Source organism: Miniopterus natalensis, chromosome 6 (assembly GCF_054644295.1).
Source record: "Miniopterus natalensis isolate mMinNat1 chromosome 6, mMinNat1.hap1, whole genome shotgun sequence".
Classification (NCBI taxonomy): Eukaryota; Metazoa; Chordata; class Mammalia; order Chiroptera; family Miniopteridae; genus Miniopterus; species Miniopterus natalensis.
Window position 1 is genome coordinate 83914322 of NC_142086.1, and position 23233 is coordinate 83937554.

A 23233-nucleotide genomic window follows, 5' to 3' on the forward strand; every position below is an offset into this window, starting at 1 on the left:
GGCGCGGGCTCGCGGGACTCGGTCTCCCCCGCCGGGCCCCTGGCCCGAGGGCCGCGCCACCTGCCTCGCCCGGCCCTAGGGGGTCCTGGCGTCCCCCCCTCCTTCGCGCCTCCCCGCCGCCCTCCCGAGCGCGCCCGGGGCCTCGGCCGGCTCGCGGGTCCCCGCGGCGCACCCCGTCCACTCACCGCGACTTCCTCGGGCCGGGCGCGCGCCGGTCTCTCCTGGGAGAGCCCCTGGAGGCGGCGGCTCGGAGGCGCGCCTGCGACTCCCCGGCCGGGGCGGGGTACTGGCGAGGCTCGCCGCCCCCGCCCCCGCCGCGGTCCCTCCCCCCGGGCCCCCCCGCACCGGGCGGCGGAGGCCGAGCGCTCCGCCCGAAGGCGGGTCCGCCATAAACAAACGCGGCTCCGTCGCACGTGGACCTCGGAGCTGCTGCGCCCCGCGACAGACCGAGGGCTCCGCGCGCCGTGTCTGCAGGCGCGGGGACCCGCCGGGGAGACAGCAGAGCGCGTCCGGCGCGGCCCCAGCCCCCCGCCCGGCCGCCCCGCTCGCCCCGCGCTCGGCCCCGCTCCATGGCTCCGCCGCCGGCCTCGGCGCCCTGCAGCCCAGAGGGGCCCCGGGACAGCGGGAAGGAGCCCTCGGCCGAAGACTGAAAGCACCCGCCTCCTCGCCCGCCCCTCCGCCCCCGCGGGAAGCCGAGGCGCGGGAGAAAGCGGGGAGGCAGGAGAGCGCGAAGCCGGCGCGAAGCCGGGGCTCCGGTCGCCGCGGGACGGTCGAGCCGGGAGGAGGCTGCGCCCCGGCGGCGGGCGGAGCGCGCGGGGCGGCGCCGCTGGGTTGCGCCGCGCTCCGGGCCGCGGCTGCGGAGAAGCGCCTCGCGCCCCCGGCGGCCCCGCGCACCTGCCCGCGCCCGGGCCGCGGCCCCCGCGCCGCCCGCGCCGCCCGCCGCCGCCGCGGGGCTCGCGGGCCTGGAGCACGCCCGGGTCTAATATGCCCGGAGCCGAGGCGCGATGAAGGAGAAGTCCAAGAATGCGGCCAAGACCAGGAGGGAGAAGGAGAATGGCGAGTTTTACGAGCTGGCCAAGCTGCTCCCGCTGCCGTCGGCCATCACCTCGCAGCTGGACAAGGCGTCCATCATCCGGCTCACCACCAGCTACCTGAAGATGCGCGCCGTCTTTCCCGAAGGTGAGGCCGCGCTGTTCCGGGGGCGCGGGGGGCCCGGCGGCGGGGCGCGGGCGGGTCCGCGGGGGCCGCTCCACCCCCAGGCGGTCCCGGGGCGCCTCCGGGGGCCGCGCCGGGGGCTTTAGCTCCCGCTCCAGAGAGACGGGGCCGCGGCCCCGGAGCCGCAGAGACCGAACCATCCGCTCGCCCAGGGCTGGGCTGGGGCGGACGCAGAATGGATCTATGAGCCGCCGGTGCGTTCCGGGCGACCCTCCTTCCTTCTTTTCTTTCTCCAGTTCACTCCCCCTTTCCTCTTTCCTTCTTTCACGCCTCTCTCTTCCCGTGGAGGGGAAGCTGGTGCGCCCCTGGGGGGAGGGAAGGGCGCCTGCTGCTCGGCGCCGGGAGAGTCACCCCAGGCCGGCCTGCAGGCCCCGGCGCCCGGCAGAGCGCTTGGGGGAGCCAGGCCTCGGATGGGCCTGTCGGGCCGCCCCTTCTCGGCTCACCTTCCTTGGGGCTGGGGCTGGGGTGGTCCGGGTGGAGGGAGGGCAAGTGTTGAGCCCAGACTCGGGAGGAGAGAGAGGTAGGCGATTAGTTGGAAAATGGCAGGCAGGCCTAAGCAGTCTTTTTTTTTTTTTTTTTTTTTTCCTGATTGGAATTAAAAACCCAGAGGGGCAGATGCCATGGTGGGAAGGGTCTCCGGGACCCGTAGGTCCAGCAGATTCGCAGTGCTAAGAAGTGGTGGGGTGCTGGGGCCAGCATTCCCTGCCAGAACTGCGGTGACCGGGTGACCGGGTGACCATGGCAGCCAGGCGGGGCACCTCAGGACTCGGGGAGGCCTGGTCACCACAGCATTTACTTTGGGTGTCCCTGCGGTTTGGTGGTTCTGAACCAGTCCCCCTGCAGTGTCTCTGTTCCCTGCTGGGATCTGTGCGGCCTAGTGCCAGAGATCCTGACACTTTGCTCAAAGGGTGCCCCAAGACCTCTCGGTTAGGGCTAGCAGAGGATCCACAGGGGTGCCTCTGTCCCCGGAGTCCCAGAAGCTGGCGCCTGAGTAGGGAGACAACCTCTGCGTTCGAGGGTCTCTGCAGAGCAGCAACAGGTGTCCTTGGCCAGCCCCAGAACGCCTCCACTGAGGCAGTCTCCGGCCAGTACGGCCCAAAATCCGGAAGCTCAACACTTTTAGGTCTGTAGTGCTAAGCCAGTTAAAATCATTTCTGGGTCTGGAGCTACACTTCACACCGCCTCTTGGGTGGAGAGGTGAGGGTCTGTCGGCCAATGCTACCTCCAGCTCTGCTGCCTGGCTGGCCAGGGAGTCAAGGGGGCCAGAGGCAGTGGCCTGGCCTTGCCGGTGCCTCCCAGCTGGGCCCCGCAGTCTCCGGGTGCTTTCCTCCCAGTAGCAGAAGCCCGTGACCTGTCCACCAGAAAACCTATGTTCTTTCCTTTTCCAACGCTGATCCAGCCATGAGCTGTTGGGCAGTGGTGGCTATTTGCCCACCCAGGGGTGACCACTCTTTCCCCCCTCCCCCCAGCCCAGGAGAGGCAAAGGTGATTCCACTGCAACTGAGGTTTCAGAGAAAATTAAAATATTATACGGACAGAATCCTTTGTACCTGGAAGGAGTGTTGGTAACTGGTTTTCTCCCATGAGCTCCCATGAGCTGTTTCTTTATCCGAACACTACAAGGTAGGTGTGGATCCAGACAGGACACCCACCTCCCCCGCCCCATTGGAAATAAAAATATACAAAGAAACAATCTGAAGATTACATGATTAGTTGCTGATGATTTCAAATAAGCCAGAAATTAGTTAGAAAGGGAGGTCTGAGGAAAGAGGGCTAATTGTAAGCCATATGTTGTTTGGGGGATTTCCAGGAAAGCCTGCTAAAAATTAGGAAGTTGTGGGCATACTGCTTCTGCGGATATTTAAGCGGGGCCTGTGCGTTCTAGCTCTGGAAAGTCGGTCTCCAGACATTTGGGCCCAGAGTTGCTTGGCCCTGAGCCTGCTGCAGGAGCTGGGGGTCCAGGCCTTGAGCACCGGCCCCTGTGCTTTGCACTAGTGTCCTGGCTGCGGGACGGCCTGTGTGTCTGCAGGGGTGATCACGGAGGTTGGAGCACCTGGGAGGGAGCTGTTTGGCCCTAGAGTTTTGTAAACGGCCCTGAACCTGCAGGGTAGCGATCATAGGGGATGGGGAGGAGGCCACGGCTATGATCCCCACTCTCCTGCAGCACTGGAGTCGGGGCGCTGGCCTGGAGGGCCGAACGGGCAGCTTCTGGACTCATCTTCGCACCCAGAGGCCTCTGGCCTGCAGCTCTGGGCGGCTGCACTGTTTTCCCTCAAATCAGTTTTGGGGCAAGGAGTTGCGACGTGGGGGTGCTGGGGACGAAAGACGCATTTGGAAAGCGCTCAGTTATGCAAAATTACTTGCTTGCCCCTGCAGTAGCTCCCAAGGGCGGGTGAGGAAGAGACACTAATTGATTTAACCTGTTCGGGGGACTTGAGTCTGCCCTGGGGACGTAGTGCACGGGATTGGGAGGAAGCTGAGAGAGCCACCGGGGTCAGGGCTCGGGCGTGAGGCGGGTTTTAGAGCCAGAGCCATCCTGGGCGGTGGCTGGGGCTCCCGGATCTGCCGGGCTCTTGGCTGCGGATGGAAAGACGCCCAGCAGAACCGACGTGCCAAATGCGGCCTCGCTGTTCCATAGCCCCGGAGCAGGTGGGATCCCTGGGTGAAGATGGATCTAGGACCTTGGGAGTCAGAAAAGAATAGCAGAATCCGAAGGAACCACGAATGCTCCATACTTGGGTTTTCCTCAAGGTCCCACATCGAGGGCAAGAGCAAGCCAGTGTGCCTGGGCTCTCCTGCTGAGGGGGCCCTCTGCCTCAGCTCCTTTCACCCCTAGTCCCGCTGGGCAGGAGGAGAGAACATGGAGCCCAGAGGGGTCAAGAGGGAGGCGACAGGAACCAAGGTGGATACTCCTGCCTAGGACTGGCCTAGGCTTGGGGCTGCTGGCCTTTCAAGGCTCTGCTCTGTCAAGCTGCCCCATTAGACCTGTTCAGATTTAAAACTTCACGAGTTAAAGGGTGGTTGGGGACACACGGGTCTCAGACCTGTTCAGTCTCCTGTTCTGTGACATGGGCCCATTTAGCAACTCCATGGCTGCACAGGAATCCTGGGATCAGTGTGAGGAGCGTGGCCATGCAGGTGGAAATCGAACCTGTTCTTACTCCAGTCACTGCTTCCTGTGAGCTCCCTGTGTGTCCCCAGCCATATGCAACTTCCACAGCGAAGTGCCTCACTCAGTGGGCCTCTGGGATTGGCAAGACCCAGCATTTTCTGGATCCCCACATTTTCTCCCCTTTAACAGCAAACTAAAAAGTGGGAGGTAGATGGGTGGGAAAGAGGGCAGAAGAGCAAGGCTGGCTTCGGAAGTGGACTCAGGATTTAAAACTTCACGAGTTAAAGGGTGGTTGGGGACACACGGGTCTCAGAGAGGCACTGGGGCCCCGGGTCTGCCTCCCCTCTTTGCAACGTGACCTTTCCTTCAGGAGAGGGGCGCTTTGGAAACATAGGGGCACCCAGGGTGGGGAAACTCTGCTGCTCAGTCCAGAGGGGCAGGTGACCCAGGGCCAGTTCCGCCACCCAGTGGTCTACAGTGGGCTTCAAGGGGTCAGACAGAGTCGGAGCTGCAGGAACTGCGGGCCGATCTCGAGGGTTAGGTCCCTTCCCTGGAGTAGAGATTTGAGCCCCAGCTGTGGGGCAGAGCACGCATTCCCCGTGGGCCCTTGCACACGAAGGGCTGGCAGGAGGACCTGGCCAGAGGTCCCAGTTCAGGAGTGGAGTTGGAAACTGAGGCAGACTATGGAAAGGAGAACAGACCCCCTCCTGCCCCATCTCCAGACCTGAAGACCCAAGACAGGTTTGGGTGAAAGATGGGGAGGGATTGGAACATTTATCACAGCCTTTTACTTAAAAGAAGCAAAAATATCATTCACACACAACAGAAGTGGGGCTGGAGGCCTAAATTAGTCCAGTGGTGGGATTTGTCTGTGTTTAGGTTTAGGCAGGGCCTTCCCCCCCACACACACACACACATCCAAGCCCCTTGGGGAGAAGGGGGGGCCATCTTACAAATTGCTATCCAGAATCTAAACGTTTTGATTCAGAGGGCTTGGTGAGGACAGACACCCCTAAACAGACATGGGGTTACAGAGCCAAAACCTTTCTATACTGCAGCCTGAAATAATGTAGTTTTTTAAAAATAGACTTATTTTTTAGACTGCAAATTTTTGCAACCCTCTCCCATCTCAACTTGGAAGCCTGCCAGGCTGTGCACCTGGGTCCTGGAGGGAAAGCTAATAGTCCAGAGCAGGATGCTCCGGGCCCTGGTGAAGGGAGATTCCAGGGCATGCAGGGCCCTGGCAGTTGGAGGTGAGGAACTGGATCGCAGATGCTGCATATTCAGTTCCGGGGTGCTCGGGGGCGCAGAACGGAAGCCTGGCCCCAGCGCCTCTTTGTAGTGGCTGGGGCTTCACCCCATCCCTCAAGGTCTGAGCATCAGGCTTTGGGTGGGGGTAGGGAGGTCTTGTGTCCGTTGTCTGACCACAGACAACACTGGCCAGTGAGGCAGGGCCAAGCTGGAAGCCCCCTTCCCTCCCCTACCCCATGGCTGTTTACATGCCCTTCCTGGGGCATCCCTACCTACCACCCCCTTCACACCCTGCTGTGCGACTGCTGGTTTGGAGCTAGGCTGAGATTTCAGGGACCCCAGAGAGACGCAGCATTCCCGGGCAGGAGAAGAAGGGAGTGCGAGCAAGCAAGGGGGAGGCCCAGAACCCTGAGGATTTCCTGGTGCCCGGAGTCACCAGCTCTGGGCCCCCCTAGAGTAATTACCGAGGCCTTCCGCTAGAACCCGCTCTCCGCTCCGCACCAGCCAGTTTAGCTCCTTCAGTCCCCCAACAACCCCATTTCAGAGGTGAGAAATAAAGGTTGGTGGTCAGGGCACTTGCTGGAGATCAGACCGTCCAGAACGGCCCAGCTGGTGTCTTTAAAGGAGGGAGGGGAGGTGAAGCCCCCGAGTGTCCCCGAGGGGCCAGGGTGGGGCAGGCTCCTGCAGGTCTGCGCTAGTTTTTCAGTCCCAGGTCCAGTTTTCTGTGGAGGGGGAGGGGCAGGGCTGGGGTCGGGCCCCTGTTATTAACCCCATTTAATTGCCACAAGATCCCTGTAAGCATTGTTTTTGTCACCAGTTTTTTAGACACTCCAGGTTGCCCTTGGGGAAGCGTGAGAATCACTGTCCATCCTGGGAGTTCTTAGTGAACTTGAGACCATTTCTGTGGGGCTGCACCGGGCGATCTCTGGCATAGTGCGTTCTGCTCCTGGGTCCAGGGGAAGGCGCAAACCGGCTGCCTCCTGTAGGTCCCAACTCACGTGTCCCCTCTCCTGAGAGGTGTGACCCTACCTCACAGCGAGGGAACCCTCCACTATGTCCCCTTCCCTGGGAAATCGTCTTATTGGTGTGGTCCCATGTGAATGGTCTGTGACCTGCACTTGGAGGGCAGAGCCCCGAGGGTAACCCCAGGCACAGCAGGCGTTCAGAGCCGGTCGCCCACTGGCTGACTGAGCACCCAGGGAGGGAGGACCGTGATTAGACAGCTTCCGTGGCAGGAGGGCCTGGTGGGTTTAACTGAACAGCCAGTGGAGTGTGAGTACCAAGGTGTCAGCACCCACAAACCCTGGAAGGCAGAGGGGAAAGGCAATATGGGCTCCCGTTCCCTCTGACCCAGTGGCTGACCCCCTCCCCCAGGACCTGGCCATCTGGGTTCCCAGTAGCAGGGAGTCCACAGCGGATTCCCCTGCTGTAGGGCAAGCGGGACCCAAACCCTGGTGGCTGGGAAGCCACAGACTGGGCTCGGGACCCCGCTGATGCCCTGCAGTCACTGAGTGGGGGGGCTCCCGGGTTCAGGGAGGCCAGACGGCCAGCGGCTAATACCTTTCGAGGAGCTTAGCCCTGTCTTCCACTCCTCCCCGCACTTTTTCAAATAAAGCCCTTTGTTAGGTCCAGATAAGGGCCACACACACAGCGCCTCACTTTTTGGGAGCATACTGGTTACAAACCTTAATTTATTTAGTCTCTGCCTTCTGCCCAAAGTAGATTTTTATGGGCCAAGTAAAAAGGCCTCGCCCACAGCGGTTTCTAATGGAAGAGCTGGCAGCGCAGTGACTCCAGGGCGGGGTGACACGGGCGGGGTGCTTGAGGGGAACCTTTCGTGTCCCCCCCCCGGCCCCCATCCCTGCCACCAGGTCCTGAAGGAGCGTTTGGACCAAATCTTCTCCTGAAAAAACAGGGGCTTTGGGAACTTACAGGGAAAATTGTAATGATATAAGAGAACAGGCTCTCTCCAAGTAGCTGGGCATTTGAATTATACGGAAATTGTCGGGTACACCCAGTGCACGTTTGCATGTGAGGCCGGAGCCTGGACAAGGCGGTTGGGAGTCTGGTGTGGGGGTCATTCCCAATGGTGTAGATTTTCGCAGGTCACTTGGCAGAAACCCTTCCAAAAGCCGAGGCCAGGATACCCCGCTCACTTTCCCCACTGAGCCAGGAAGGGTGGTTTGGCCCAAACCTGGGAAAGCCCCCCGAGAACAGTAAGTTATCAGGGCAAATCTGCCCGTTTTCGGAAATCAGAATTCCTGGGTCTTTCTTAAATTCTTCCTTCATTCGGGCCCGGGGGTTTTAAGTTTTGGTTCTTTCCAGTTCTGGTTAAAGGAGGAGGGAGGACCTCCGAGCGAGAGGCAGTGGCATCCTGGTATGTTCACTGTGGTCATCCTGGGAGTGGGGTGGGCAGCGAGTTCCTGAGGTTAGAGGACAGCTCTGTCCACAGGGTGGAGGCTGAGGGGCAGCCGTCACATTTAGGGGACTGGGGTACTTGGAAATAAACCACCTGCTTCTGGGGGAGCCGGGGTAAGTCCCTAATTCCTAGAGCCTAGCAGGAGAAATAAAAGGCCATCCCCTGTTTATTTGCTGGACAGAGTTCGCTGGGAAGGGCCCCTAAAGCTTCCCCGGGGGCCCAGGGCGCCGGAGGTGCTCCAGGCCCCACGGCTACCTGGAGCTGGGCCTGCGCTTTCCACCTCCTGGGGTCAAAGCCACCACAAACCTCGACGCCCCGTTCCCTCAGGGACAGTGCGGAGACCCCAGGCGCTTGCGCCTGGACGCTCCGTCCATCACTCGCCGCCGCCCTTCGAGGGGCTTTGTGGTCCCGGGAACAGCCGGGGGGTTCGGCTGGACAGGTTCTCTGCCCCGCGCGCCCCCGGCCTCTGGTCCCCAACTCCGGACGCGCGGCGGGCGGGCGGGCGGGGGCCGTCGGTTCGCCCCCAGGAGGGCGGGCGCGCCGGCGGGACCCACAGCCCACCCGGCACGTGGAGGCGGCTGGGGTGCGCGGCGCACGAGGGGGCCTGCAGCCCGGGGGCGCGTTTTCCTCAAAAGGGAACGGGGCGCAGGCTGAGACAGCGGCCACGGCCTTCGCCGCCGCTCGTCGGGGGCCGCGGCGCTAACTGCAGGAGAGCTGGCCAGGCGCCCCCCGGGGCTCTAGGGACCCCCTGTGTGCGCTGTCAGGTGGCGCTCCACGCCGCGGCCTCGCCGGGCTTTCCCGCTTCCTCCCGAGTGCGCAGGGGAAAGCCCGGGCCTCCGGGGTCGCCGCCGCCGGGCCGAGGGCGCGGGAGAGGGAGCCTCTGCGGGGAAGAGCGGGCTTTCCTCGGGTGCGCTTTCCGCACCCCGGGGGCGTCGGGAGTGATGAGGGGGCAGGAGGCTGTCAGAGGCTGAGGGGTGGGGGGACCCCAATTATGTGACAACAGACACCTCCCCGTTACCGTCGAGTTTATACGGGGCCCCCAGCGCCTTCCGCCGCCCATCCCCGGCCCGCGCCCCGCGCCCCGCGCCGCGCGTTTGGAGTCGGCCGCGGGGAGCCCCGCGCACACCCTTCCCAGGCTGCAGCTCTTGGGTTGGAAGAGGGTGGCGCTCCCGGGGCGCCCGTCGGGGCTGCGGAGCCCGAGGGGTGGCTGAGGTTTGAAGAGTTTAGTGTGTTTTTTCTATGCGGGAAAAGCTGCCTCCTGCAGGGCGCGGGCGTTCCGTCTGGGCTGCTTTGTCTTTGGGAAAATACACCGTTGCCGGCGACGCGGGAAAGGAAGGGGGAGGGGGCGTCCTCGGGCGAATAGTTATAGATCAGCGCGTGTCCCCATTTGGCTACGAGGATGACCGATTTCAATAAAGCAGATGAGGTTACTTTTTGACACTTCAAATAATAGACGGCAGTTCCAGAGCCGCGGGCACGCGGGCGACCCACGGGAGCTGTGGGCCTGGCGGAGCCCTGGGAACCCAGGCCGGCCTGGAACTGCGCCTCCGGCCTTGTTTTTTCACTGAGCGCCAAGGGGACCCTGGGCTCCGAGGGCCTCCAGGGCGCGGGGGGCGCCCTGAGGGGCGCGGGGCTCCGGCTGGGCTCCGCGATGTACTGATTTCTTTTATTCCCCTGCCCAGGTTTAGGAGACGCGTGGGGACAGCCCAGCCGCGCGGGGCCCCTGGACAGTGTCGCCAAGGAGCTCGGATCGCACTTGCTGCAGGTAGGGCGCGGCGCGGGGGGAGGGGGTCTTGGCTGCCGACAGCCCTGTTGTTCTGACCCCCGCACCCAGTCTGGAGGTTCCCTCTCCAGAGAGTAAGCACCCAGAGGATCCGTAGGCAGCCACCAGGCTGCGGACATCGCCCCGAGGGGAGAGGCGGTGCTGGGACCTGGGGCAAGCGGTTTCCCCAGCCGCCAAGGCCTGCCCCAGGGCTGGGACCCTGTGGACTCAGCTCAGGGGGACACCAGTCCCAGGCCTATCCCCGCACCTTGCCATCCCTTGGTCCCAGGTACCCCAGCCCTTAAGACCTAGGCCGTGGGGCCCCCTTGGGAGTGGTGAAGTCCTTTCCAACCTTAACTTCCCCCAGCAAACTTTTTTGGAGCACGTGCTCTGTGCCCGACGCTGTGCCAGGCGCTGGAGCCAGAGAAGGAAGGATCAGGGCACTCTGAGCCACAGTCCAGAGCCTGTAACAATCGTGCGTCTGGAAGAGTTGCAATAAAGGAGAGACGGCGTCACTAATAGAATATTAACAGCTGGCATTTATTGAGAGTTTACTCCGGGCCAGATTCTGTTCTAAATCTCACTGTATCATCTGGCTTCACCACCCACCTAAGACGGGTTCTGTTCTTAACCCCATTTCATTAGAAGAGGAAACTGAGGCACAGAGAGGTTAAGCAACATGCCTGAGGTCACACAGCAAGTGGTGGAGCCGGGTTCAATCCAAACGGTCCAGCGCCTGAGCCCTCAGCTCGGGACGCGGTGCGGCCTCCGGAGTCGCGGGGCTCACGGAGGGAGGGAGCCCTTGCTTGGTTTGTGGTCAGCCACTGAGCGCCCCCAGCCCGGAGCCGTTCAGTCCTCAGCGGTCAAGCAGCCCCTGACCTCGGGTTTCCTCCGCAGCGCCCGGGTAGCCCAGCGCAGCACCGGCGCGTTCCAGAGCCAATTCCAAGTTGGTGGCTGGCGCTAGGTGGGGGCAGCCATGCCTCGTGTTTCAGAGTCTTTCAAATGCCCTTTACAGAGCCTTATCAACGACCCGATTCATTCCCCCCTCCGCCATTTGTCTCTGCCACGGAAAAATGCCTACCGAGAGCTATTTTGCATTTCCTTCTATTCTGTGTTTTCTTTTTAAAAGAAAAAAAAAAAAAAGAAACGTTGGCGGCCAAACGCAGTGACTTGGGTCAGAGTCAGCCACGAGCTCCGCATTTCGAAAAAGCAGATATTTTTAAAAACGCTTTTGCCCCGAATGTCCTAGTGTGATTTATTTTTTTAAATGTGTGCTTTGGGGAAGAGCAGATCCGGGGAATATTTGAAACCTGAAGCTTTTACAACACAAAGCGAACGGTGTGGCAGCCGGGCGGGCACTGGAGCTCTTGGAGCCCTTCCCGCGGGGCCCTGCGCCCCGCCAGGCTCACCTCCAGCTCCCAGCGCGGTATTTTGCATGTTAGATATTTCTACATATTACAAGTGACACTAATATCAGGGACAACTAAGTGCAGGGGAACTCCAGTAAAAACCTGGCGGCAAAGCCAACATCCTCAGGCTCCCCCACCGTACATTTCTTTAATTAATCCCGCCGTGGCTTGTGGATGAGTGCCTTCGCAGTTAGTACCCGTGCAAGCAAAAATTGAAGCTATGGAGGCATACCCAACATTTTCCATAAAGGATATTATTTTTAGCTACTGCTGGCAACTCTCAGAATTTGATTATGATAATTTTTCTTTTACTCATGTGGCTCACTGTCAGAGACTATTTCATTAATGTATCTCTTTAAGGATTTTGGAGTTAAGCAAGAATGCAGAATGTGCCAAAATGTTTATAGCTTTAGAGACTGCTGTGCGGTTTATGTTTTTGCAACAGAGTTTAGCTGGGAAAATATTTTGTAGCTGAGTTAGAAACGTGAAAGCAAGGCTTCTAATCAAGATGTTGATCTCCACCTCGGCAGAGAGGAGGGTAATGATAGTTTAGTTGGCAGAGAAATTTTGCAGCAAAAGCTCTGGTTTGAGAGAGTAGAACGTAAGGGCATCTTTCGAGTTTCGTTTCTGCTAAATTCTTTTTAGGCCCCCCTCCAAAGAGGGGGCGGATTTAGAAAAACCAAAGGTAATCTGGTTTCAATTACATGCTGTAAAAATAGAATTTGTGGCCAGAAATTAATTTGGAATATTTTTTATGGGGGCAGCATTGTGGGTTGTATGGATCTTTCACCAATTTTATTGCTTTTCTTTGGTCCTGGATCTAAAATATGAATGGGTAAATAAAATGCAGTTTCCTTTTTCAAAAATAATTTAGTCTTCTTGTCCTTGCCGCACATAAGTATATTCAGTACCTTTCTACTTGTCTTAATTACCTCTTATAATTTTACTTTATTTTTTTGAGGGCTAGCCAACTTCAGCAAAGTCAGAATATCATGTAGGTAGTTTTAATTTTTCAGAAATGGATACTTTTTCTCATTGAAGTTTGCAAAGGTTATTTGAAATAATTAATTCTGTAGACATAGTCTGTTCAAATAACCCGGTATTTTCTTTTCTGGGGAGTGGTAGTGTTCGGAATTTATTATTCAAATGGTACTTAGGGGTAACTAGAAAATTGTGGCAAATAAAGCACATGTCCTAGTGGTATAAACACTGCCAATTATGACATAAAATGGTCTATATAGTGGTAGAGTGTCCCCTAAGTACCTTAGAACTCCGGATTTGTGCTAAGTGCTAAAATAACCCCAAACAATAAAGCTACTACATTTAAATCGGGTATGATAGGAATTCTCGAATGTTTGGCGTGATTTTTGCGATGTGCATGTGAGACTGTTTTTACAGCGCTTTAAAAGCATTTGAAAGCCTGGTGCGGGAACTAAACCCTGAATGGTGTAACTTACGACCCTCACGGAGGTGCCGGGCTCTGTTTTTTTGCATTTGACAAATGCGTGTTGGTGACAATATTTTATACAATCCTCCGTCCCAGGGAGAGTACAATTATTAGATTTAACTCTAATGTACAACTATCATCTCTTACCCCAGCCGTTTTTTCTTTTCCAGACTTTGGATGGATTTGTGTTTGTGGTGGCATCTGACGGCAAAATCATGTATATATCGGAAACAGCCTCCGTGCACTTAGGCTTGTCCCAGGTAGGTGGCCCCTGGTTTTCCGTGCAGCCTAAACATTTAAGCGTTGGGGGACCCTGGCAGCCTTACCCAGCTTGAACGTCAGCGTGTTCAAGCATCTGCTTTTGGGAACGAGCATAATCCAAAATTGCAAGATCTTCGTCTTAGGCCGTCCCGCGGGGCTCTTCCTCCCCGTGTTCTGTTTCACTTCTCTACTTTCTTTTTCCTTTGGGGTTAATGGCCAGCCTGTCTTTGCAACAGGCAGCCTCGGCCTTGTTCGGGAGCCCGGGCTCCGCTCGCACAGCCGGGCTCTCTGTCACTAGCAAGAGCTTCACAAAGGGGGACTTGCCGTCCGCACTCCGTGGCCTGCACGTGGTCTTGTGAGTTGCTGTGAAAGGGAGAGGAGAGCTGATGGGGAGCGTGGGTTTTATGCGGACTGTGCTTTGGGGAGAGAGAAAGGGGGGGTAGATTTATGAGTGTTCACATGGAATTCAGGGTAATTTTTCCTGAGTTTTTCCAGTTCAGTGGTCGTTTCAGTAAAGCATTTTATATGCTTGTGATAGAAACTCATAAAACTCAGTTTACTACTGTTTTGCACAGCAAGGTCCTGGTTTCTTTAGGACATTTAAATATTACTGATTTTTCTGGAACCATTTTTTAAAAAGGGGTTCATCCCCTAGAGGAAAGAATTGCACTCAGCTTTATGTATCCTGGTCGAGCCAGGGTTTGCTGGAGAATTTGGCTGCAGTCTGGGCCGGTGCCGGTGGGTCCGAATGGGATGGGGGGGACGCTATGATTGTTGCCATTCACATTTCTGATTTAGCAGGTGTGGAACATGGTTCTAAAAGCCGCATTTTTTTTTCTTTTTACATATATAGGGACTAAATGTTTCTTTACATTGTGAATTATCGGAGCTCTGTTTCATCACACTAGAATTAATTAGATACAGGAAATGGGCTCCCAGGAGGCCCGTGAATAGTCTGTATGCACCAGCCCCCTTGTGTAGTCGAGCCAAAAAAAAAAAGCATGCCAACTAATGGGGCTTGGATTTTCTCATTGAAAAACAAAATTACCGGTTTGGAAATCTGCATCTGGTGTATTCCTTTTCTCTTTCTGCCCATACATTTTTTTTAAACCTGTCGTTTGTTTACAACCTTCTGTTCCAATGTGTGTCTATCCGGATCCCCTGTGCCTATGTGTTTTTTATGCCAAATTCTTTAAAGTGGATCTCATATTAAAATTGTTTGCTGGAAACCAGGCCTCCCAGGTAAGATTTACTAAGGCTTGGCTCTTAGACCATGTGACTCGTGAGAGCAGTGTACTTGTAGAATGGAAGATACTGTTGGGAACATGAAATGTACTATTTTTTATATTTTGCAAAGTTTTTATTCTCTGAATTTTCACCTTGCCCTATTTAGAATTATTTAAGACCCTTTAGTTGTGCCCAGTGTGGTTTCTACTCCGGACTTGGTTTGTGGCTGATTGACCTCGATCAGATTACTTAACTTTTTCAGTCATGATTTATAAAACCTTTGATTAGTCTTATAATAATGTCACAAACAAGACAAAACATTTCACATACTTTAAAAATGACGGGTCAAACATATTTTAGAATAGGTAAAGTTATTGTTACGGAATATTTTATTAAACTTAGATCTGAGCTTCCTAGCAGTCAAAGCAAAAAGGGAAATGCATTCAATTATGTGGTGTTTGTTGTCTGATAGGGCAGGTATTTAACCCTCCTGAACAATAACTTAAGAAAATAATTCCTGGTCTACCCCTTTCGGAATTGTGGTAAGAAACAAATCAAAGTGCCCATTGTATGTGATTTATAAACCATGAGGAGCTACACAAAAGCCAGACATTATCACCATTTCATTAGTATTATACTTCAGATAGCACAAAAGCTGCTTCGGGTAGCATCTATGCTGCGGTGGGCACACACAGGGCTCTTACTCGTCTGGAATGTCCCGCACACGGCGAGGCCTGTGCACAGACCACACTCCAGCTCACTCGGTCAGGCTGCTCGATCTAGCATCCCACCGCCCTCTCTCAGTCATCTTTCTCTTCCGTTAAAAATGACCCAGACATTGGGGAGGTGACAAATAGGCCTCCTGTTCACGATAACCTTCACAAAAGGACATCTCAGCAGAATCACAGTTAAAATTACATTTATTTTGGTCATAATGCAGAAACAAAATTTTGTATTATCATTTTGAAAGGGGAGGGAACGCTTTATACACTATCATTTCCCAATGAAGTTACAGAGATGCCTTTTGTCTCTGTTTCCAGAAGTGCCAATTAAATAAGAAGATACATCAAACTGTGCTGGACAGCTGATATTTTTTTTTCCTGACCTCTTGTCAGGACTGTCTTAGTATCAGTCTTCAGTTACAAAAACACTGTAAGGCAGAAGTGAGCCTAGCGGCTGGGGAGTGTTCTGGTGACTGTTTGAACAAGCAACAACAAACATTTCCCCTCAAGCTCCCTCCTGCTCACGATTAGCTCTGCAGAAGGAAATCTAGGCAGAATCACGATGTGTATTTTTTTCTGTCGTCTTCACTTAAATAGTAAAATAAAGTATTGGAGAGGATGTTAAATACTCAACTTTTCTTTAAAAAAAAAACAAACCCTTTGCCTTTAGATTACTTTGTTAGTAGGGAAAAGTCAGGCAAATGTATCAGGCATGAAAACTTTATTAAAATGGGCTTAACAGTTTTTTAAAAATCACCAGAGATAAAAACGTTAATGAAATTTTACCCAGGAGTCTAAGACTAACCTTTAAACGGGTTTCCTGATGAATAGCTTCTATTTACATAGTGCTCTTCTACATCCCGGGAACTTTCAATGACTCTCGATGACATTATCTCATTAAGTAATGACATCTTTCACATTAATTCAGGGTTCAACTCCATGTTAGCAGCCCCGAGGGACCAGAAGCCCCTTCCTTGGTTTGCCATAACTGTGGGATAATTCATAGCAAACTGGTGGGTGTTTTTTTTCCCACCTGAAATACCTAAATAGCTATCAGAATGATCTGCTTGCGGGTGTAAACAGGATTGTGTTACAAGCCCATCTCGATTCAAAGCCTTTTATCAAACGTCTTAAAAAGTTTGGAATAAGAAATCTACTTTATACGGAGAGCTGTCGAGTTTGTTTTTACTTTTAAGTGAGCGGACACAGCGATCCTTGCTGTGGAACCTTCATACCGAAAACGACAGGGACAACGCAAAACGCGAGGTCGCCCCTCGGCCCGCGGCCCGTCGCGCGCTGGGAAATAGGCTGCGGGCCTGAACGTTCTGTGGGGCCGATGCCCACGGGTAACGCGTGATAATCAGAGAGACAAACGAATCTCCTTGGGAGAGGTAGAGTTGGGGAAGCACATTTTACTCGTGCCAGTTTACTAAATGGTTTAATTCCGTGGTGTTTTGGTTACTGTAATTAACTTACTTATATTTGAAGGAGGCAGAAAGCTCTGTATTCCTGCTATGTATTGCCTCCAACATTTTAAAGCATCCATGTGGTTTAAATTTCCTCACCGAAGTTGCACACATTGTATAGCATCGAGGTAACGAATACGCATTTTCCAATAAGTATCGACGTGTATGAAACAGCCGTTCCCGAGACACGGAAAGGAAAGGGAATACTTGAGATCGCAGCCGGAAGCACAGCCGTAAAAATAGCCCTGGCGTTGTTTGGGGCCATAAGACCTAATCCTTTCACTTTTGAAATAAAGAGAAAGGACAGCGTTTTATGTTTGTTGACATAACTTGAACCCTGAAACCCAAACCATCTTATTTTTAAATGCTTAATTTACCATAGTCAGCAAAACCCCCAGAGCAGGGCAGCGAGCGTTTTCCGAGTACGGGGAGACTTTCCCCTTCTGACCCAGAATATATCCATTTAGTGCTGTATTTATCCCGGGCAGTTTTCTTGGCAGGAAGAGAAGCTATTCAGCAAAACATAAAAAAGCTCTTAGTAGGAAAGCAATTCATTTTGTAGTTACCGGGGTTTTACCAATGCTAAGACATCCCACGGAGGGTCTGTTTCAATAAGACTGATGTAGGAGACCTGGAGAGTTTTATGGCGACGACCGTAATTTTTTTTTTTTTGAGGTGGTCACATTTCCTCCAGCGTTCAAAAGCACGACTACATATGTAAATACAGGAAACACCACGTCAACCGTAATTCTGAGTCAAGGTCAGCACTGTTTTATCATTCCAAAATGTGTTCTTTAGAAACATTTCCGTTATTTGAAGACTGCTCTACTTCCTCGACTGCCTCAAGCTCTGTACCTGCCCCGAGTGGGCAGAACGTCCAGCCTGTCACTCGTGGGCCTTCACTCTCCCGGCTCTGCAAAGGCCTAGGGCAAGAGCGGAAGCCACTTTGGGGTTAAACCGCCAGTGAAGCCTGTGACACAGACGCGGGTCTCCGTGCAAATACACCGAGCTGTTTCTCTAAAAGGACTCCAGTTACTTTTTTCTAAATAAGAACTTGGAGCAAACCAGGATGATCATTTCCCCCCCCCAAAAACGAAATGAGAGGCCAACACACAAAAAGTCTGTTTTGTGGTGTGTGTGTTTTTTAATTTTTAAAATAAGCCACGAGAATTGGTAATCAATTAAAAACACACAACTCCCCTATTTACTAACCTTTACCACTGTCCACCTGACACGCTCTCGCTGCCCTCAGGAAAAGAGAGTGTCCTGTCCCAAATGGCTGGCTTAAATGTCCCGGGTCTGTTTAAATGTAGGATTAACAGGAATGACTGAAAGAATGTTTTGTTTTTATTACTTTTTCTTTTTTTAATGACATCACGTAATAACTTTATGTGGAGGCAAACAGCCATCCGTTGGGGTCAGTAGGAAAGTGCCAGGTGGGGAGGTGGGTAGGAGGACTTCTGTCTGTAACAGGATTCGCTCCGTCTGCACAATATTGGAAGGAGACATTCTGTGAATAATGCAGAAAATAGAACTGTGAACGCTGCCAGTTCAGGGACAAGGTCACCTAGCAGGCCAGCAATGTCATTTGTTCTAGATAAAAAGGCAACTCACATTTCTGAACAAACTGAAGGCCTGGCTGGGAGGAGAGGGATACGTGACTTCACCTCTCCACGGCCCCTGGTCCCAGTGAAGAGCCGATGGCCTCGAGGCTAACTTGGAATGGTGGAGAAATTCTCCATTAAACCCTTTGGCTGGGGTTGCCCCGTTGCAGGAGATCACGTCCCCTCTGCTCTGACTGAGAGCAGTGAGGCTCCCAACAAAACACTCAGAGATAAATGCCAACGGGGTGGCCAGGGACACGCACTGGCCAGACTGCCTTACCCGGCTTCCCTCTCCCCCCGGAGCGGGCGCAGAAAGTTCTGCAGACCCACCCGAGGGCCTTTGCCACCCTAGGCCGGTGTCCCACGCACTTTTTCTCCCCACACTGGGCTTTTGGGGCTCCCCCTGGCTGTGGTGGAAATACCATCAGCGTCCTGGGAGGTCCCCCCTCGTCCATACTGGGTGCGGACTCACTGTCGTCATCTCCAAAATAGGACCCCCCACCTCTGCTGAGAGGGCTGCTCCGACGGCGGTCGTTTCTAGAGTATTGTACACCCGTCTCAAGATGGGTGAGGGGGACCAGGTCTTGAGACTCTGTCATTCCCTTTCATGGCACTTGTGTTCGGAGAACATAGAAAACTTTTCAGGGTTCAGAACTCAGTCAGTGGGACCTCTGCGGAAAGATCGTCACGACGGTGTTTTCCACAAACCAGGACGTGGGCCTCTAGGTGTCTGTCCTCTGCGGGGTGTGTCTGGAAGTAGGTGGTGTCTGAACCCAGGGTCACATAGCTCTCTGGGGCGGGCCGCCCAGCCACACCCGTGGGCAGGAGCCACGGGGTCAGCACAGTCATCGTGGGCTAGGAAGGCCGGAGACAGGTTTCCCTGGCAGCCAGGAGAAAGGGCCTTTGTGGGGTTCAAGTCCTTCTCAAGTGCACTGGGGCCCGTGGCCCCTGCCTCTCGGCCTCTGAGTGGACCAGGCTCTCCGGGGACCTCACCCTGGACACGCGGCGGGCCCACGGCCGACCAGTCTCCTCAGGCAGCGGGGAGCGCAGACCCCAGCCTGTTTGAAGTTGTCTCCTGAACGGAGGATGCTGCTCAGACCATTAGGGTCACCCGCCTCCATGACACGCCTTTGTCATCCGTCACCTTCCAGCCCCCTCCCCGCTCAGGACTCTCTCAGCTTTCAGCCCAAACCTCCCTGTCCGTTTTGGAAAGTGTGGGAGACGGTTTGGAAAAGACAAGTGTTTCCGCGCTGGGAAAAGACGTGGGTGGTCAGCGGAGGTCAAAGCCCCTTCCCGGGCAGGCGTACCTGTGGTACACGCCCGTCCCCGTCCCCCGCAGCCCTGGGCAGGATTTCTGACCCCCCCCTCGCTTCTGCGGCAGGTGGAGCTCACGGGCAACAGCATTTATGAGTACATCCACCCTTCCGACCACGATGAGATGACGGCTGTCCTCGCGGCCCACCAGCCTCTTCCCCACCACCTGCTCCAAGGTATTTATTTCCTCCAGACGAAAAGAAGCCGGGATGAAAGACAGGCGATGCTCTTGCCTGTGACCCCAGGGTTTCGCTCCCCACGCTGCCAGCCAGGGCCTCCAGCAGGCACGCCGCACCCACCAAGTGCGCTTAGCGTTTTTGCCTCTGTCTCTCGTGCCGCCATCCTTTGATGCCTCGATCAGAGCAGCACTACTGACCCCCCGTCAGGTGTAGACGCGGTGCTGGGTGCTGGCTGGCAGATAAAGCAAGTGGTCCGAGGCTTCGGCCTGATGTGCTCTTGGGTTAGAGTTCTGGCCACACAGGTCTAGACCTGGGCTTGTTAGCCAGAGGGTCCAAGGACAGAACTTGAGTTTGTGGAACTGAATGGGGAAAATTGCATTTTATTCCTCTAGTTGAAATTTAGCATTTCCTGTGCTTCGAGACTGTAGACAGTGAGCCATGTACTGTTACAAGTTCCTTCGAAATCTCAGGAGTTTCAACGCCCTGCAACTGGGCCTTGTTATTTAATGTGTTAATAAAGCAGCATATTTGCAAGTGTTTCACCACTTGTTTTAACAGTATCACTAATGTTTTCAATACATCCATTTGTAACCCATCTATTTCGTTTCATGTGCTTAAAGATGTTATTCTGCGTGGGGATAGGTAGGTCTTGTCACGGCACAAATCCATTCAGAAGCCCTGGTTTAGATGGAGGCAGGTCCCTCTCGCTGGCCTGGTTCCATCTGGGGACACGATTCTCCTCCTGACGGCCCCACCCCATCATTTCACCCATATTGACTGGGTCCCTACTGGGGCACTGTGTTAGCACAGACATGGCGTGACTGCTCAGTGAGGATGGGAGCACGTGGTTACATAGGTGACCCCTTGAATGACAATTGCCACGTGTGCTTGGAAGACACAGGAGAACCTGTTCCAGGGGCCCGGTCTTGTAACTCCCCCCGACAGTCCAATGAGACCGACCAGCACGCTGACCAAGCGGCTCTCGCCTGCTTTGACCGTGGCTTCCCAGCTTGGTCGCAATTCCCCAGTGGGATGCAAGAGTCTGAAGAAGCCACTTCTCATAGAATGAGGGCCGGGAGCGAGCATCGCACTCGAAACTAAGTCTTTCTCGGTGGGGTGTTTAAAGCTGGGCAGAGACACGGAAGCCTTAGAGAATTTCTCAGAATCTTGTTTTTGTTCCAAGAAATTAGCCTCCACTGCCTGGGAGTGGGCTTTCTCCACCAGCCCTGGTTTCATCTCCCTCCCATGGCACAGCTTTTGAAAACTGGGTAGAAAATGACAGCAAATGAACCTTGGGGACATCACAAGCCCCCCCCCCGATTCTCGTGGGCTCAGGTCCGAGGTGGAGACGGTGGAAGAGGAGAAGCAAAGGTCCAGGAGGGGCGGGGCCGCCCGCGGACGTCCACGGCCACTAAGTGTGCTCATGTGGGGACCGAGGGTCACCGTGCTCGCTTCCCCCCACTTCCCCACAGACTTGGTTTTCTGTGTCTGAACCGACCCGTTGGTTATGGTAACTGGGTGAGAAATGGGATCTCCCCAAAACAGTCAGTTGCCGTGTGATGCATCTCAGACCTGAGTGCCTGGTCTGGAAATGGGGCAGACGGGCCACCCTGTTGAAGGGACGCTTATGCCCCTCAGACACCCCCCCCACTGCAGAGGCTTGTGAGTGAATATGGCAGCCTCTCCACCTGCGGGGTGGCCTCTCAGGGGAACCCCTTACCCGCACCAGGCACACCCTCAAGGCGGGTGGAAGGTGCGCTTCCATTCCCAGTGGTAACCTTTCTTTAAAAAGTAATTTATTAACCACCTCCCAATGGCTATTTGTTTAGAGCGCAGTGACCTCGCCCTCACCCAGGGGCAGGGACACGTGGGCATTGGTGCCTCAGAGAGCTGAGGGCGTCTCCCTCAGGGCCTCATTTGCCTTTGCAGTGGTGAGAGCGGAGGCTGGTGTGCCAGGCCTGTGGAAGAAAGGCAGGCTGTGCCCAGCTGGTCAGACGCAGTGATGGGGGGGCCGTCCAGGGCTGTTCACGAGGGTGAAAGCTTGCATCGGACCCAGCGGGTCTGTTGGGTTCCGTTCCCCATTCCATGTTGCTGGGCAGCCTCGGTGCCATGGGCTCAGCTGGCGGGAGGTACCCTGGGGCTGGCTCCCTCTGCCCGGGGAAGGGGCTGCGCTCACGACTTTTACTGGGTACCTGCTACCCTGAGGGGAGTCAGAGGCTCCCAGGCCTCGCCTTCCTCGCAGGCTTAGGCACCTGCCCAGGGCTGGTCTAGGTGACTGTCCTGGCACCAGGCCCCTCTGTGGCCGCCAGGAGGGGCCCCTGGGCCCACTGCACATTCAGTCCTCCCCGGGACCCCAGGGTGGCGTTGCCCAGGTTCTTGCTGTGGCCGGGTTTCAGCTGCCTTCCCTGAGCACTGGGCGGGGCCAGCCTCCCCACCGCACCCAGGTCCTGGCCCAGGCGAAGCTCTCGGGGGTCCTGAGGGCTGGTTGACATTGCCGGGATGAAGACGGGGGAGCAGGGCGGGACAGCTGGCCACTCTAACCCGACTCCCGCTTTCAGAGTATGAGATAGAGAGGTCGTTCTTTCTTCGAATGAAGTGCGTCCTGGCGAAAAGAAACGCGGGCCTGACGTGCAGCGGATACAAGGTACGTGGAGCCGCGGGCGGGTGGGAGGCGTGGAGGAGGTGGCAGCGGGTCTTCACTGTTTTATACTTTGCTTCACAACAAGAACATCTGCAGACAGGAAGGCGCGGGGACCCAAACGTTTAGCACTGCCTAACGTAGAACTTTCTAGTGGCGCTGCTCACGAGGCAGGTGTGAGAGCCGCCGTCTTACAAGAATATTCATCCCGTGAGACCAGGACTACACGTGGCTAAGGGTGGAATTTGACCTTGGCACCTGCAGGTCCTGCTCTGCACACAGGTCCGTCTGCCCTGGAGTTCACGGCGAATCCGTGCTCCAGGGCAGGGTCCCAGGCCACAGTGGGTGTTCAGAGGGCGGAACTGTCACCCAGCCTCGGAACGTCCAGCCACGCCCAGTGATAACCGCAGTGCTGCTTGTCACAGTAATAATGCAGCCCGTTCTGAGGGCAAAGTAGGGCTTTCGACGGCAGCATCTCATCTCATTTAACTAATTAGATAGTCTGACAGGCACCGCAGCCCTGTGAGGGAGCCTGATAGGCCCCGTGCTATGATCAAGGACCCGCTGACCGGCCGAGGGCAGGAAGGCTCAGGGGCAGCGCTGGGGCCTCCACGCACCAGCCCCGCTTCTCCCTGCCCACTTGCTCTACCAGACACGGCCACTTGCTCTGGCTGACTCCAGAATCCAGCAGTCGGTCACCTAAAGAGCCCGAGGGCAGTACTGTGCCTCAGCGTGAGAGTCAGCCACTCCCTGAAAGAAGGGCAGGTCGGGGGATGTCCGAGCTGGACACCCCCTTTCACCCTTCCAACCCCTGTCTGGAGCTGAGGGGGATGGGAGCCTTTTTGCAGGAGAATTTGAGTGTTAGGAGAGGAGGGAGGGGTGGGGTGAAGGGAAAGGGGCCGGTCTTGTCTTCTTTCTGGAGGGCCCCCCCCACCCCTCCGCATCCCAGGGGCTGCCTTCCCCTCTGCCCTCTCCTCGGGCCCCTCTTTGGAGCTGAACTCTGATCTCTTGCCTTTGACTTTACCTCACTCCGCTGTATAGTTTGGAGAATACGTTTCGCTCTTTCTTTTTAAATAGTGGAATCTGAGCAAGACTCAATCAACTTATTTATTTTTTCAATCCTTACTCAAGGATATGTTTATTGATTTTTTTTTTTTTTAGAAAGAGAGAGAAAGAGCGAGGTGATAGAGAAACATCAATCGGTTGC

At 55.2% G+C, this 23233-nt stretch overlaps 1 protein-coding gene across 1 annotated transcript in view; it reads left to right on the forward strand.

Moving 5' to 3' along the window:
- Positions 1 to 970: 970 nt before the first annotated feature.
- Positions 971 to 23233, forward strand: part of SIM2 (SIM bHLH transcription factor 2) — a 43311-nt gene continuing 21048 nt past the window's right edge. The window contains exons 1-5 of the mRNA XM_087817826.1: positions 971 to 1179; positions 9680 to 9762; positions 12786 to 12875; positions 19277 to 19385; positions 21947 to 22032. Coding sequence (XP_087673952.1) covers positions 1005 to 1179; positions 9680 to 9762; positions 12786 to 12875; positions 19277 to 19385; positions 21947 to 22032 — 543 coding nt within the window. The 5' untranslated portion in view covers positions 971 to 1004. The remainder of the gene's footprint in view (positions 1180 to 9679; positions 9763 to 12785; positions 12876 to 19276; positions 19386 to 21946; positions 22033 to 23233) is intronic.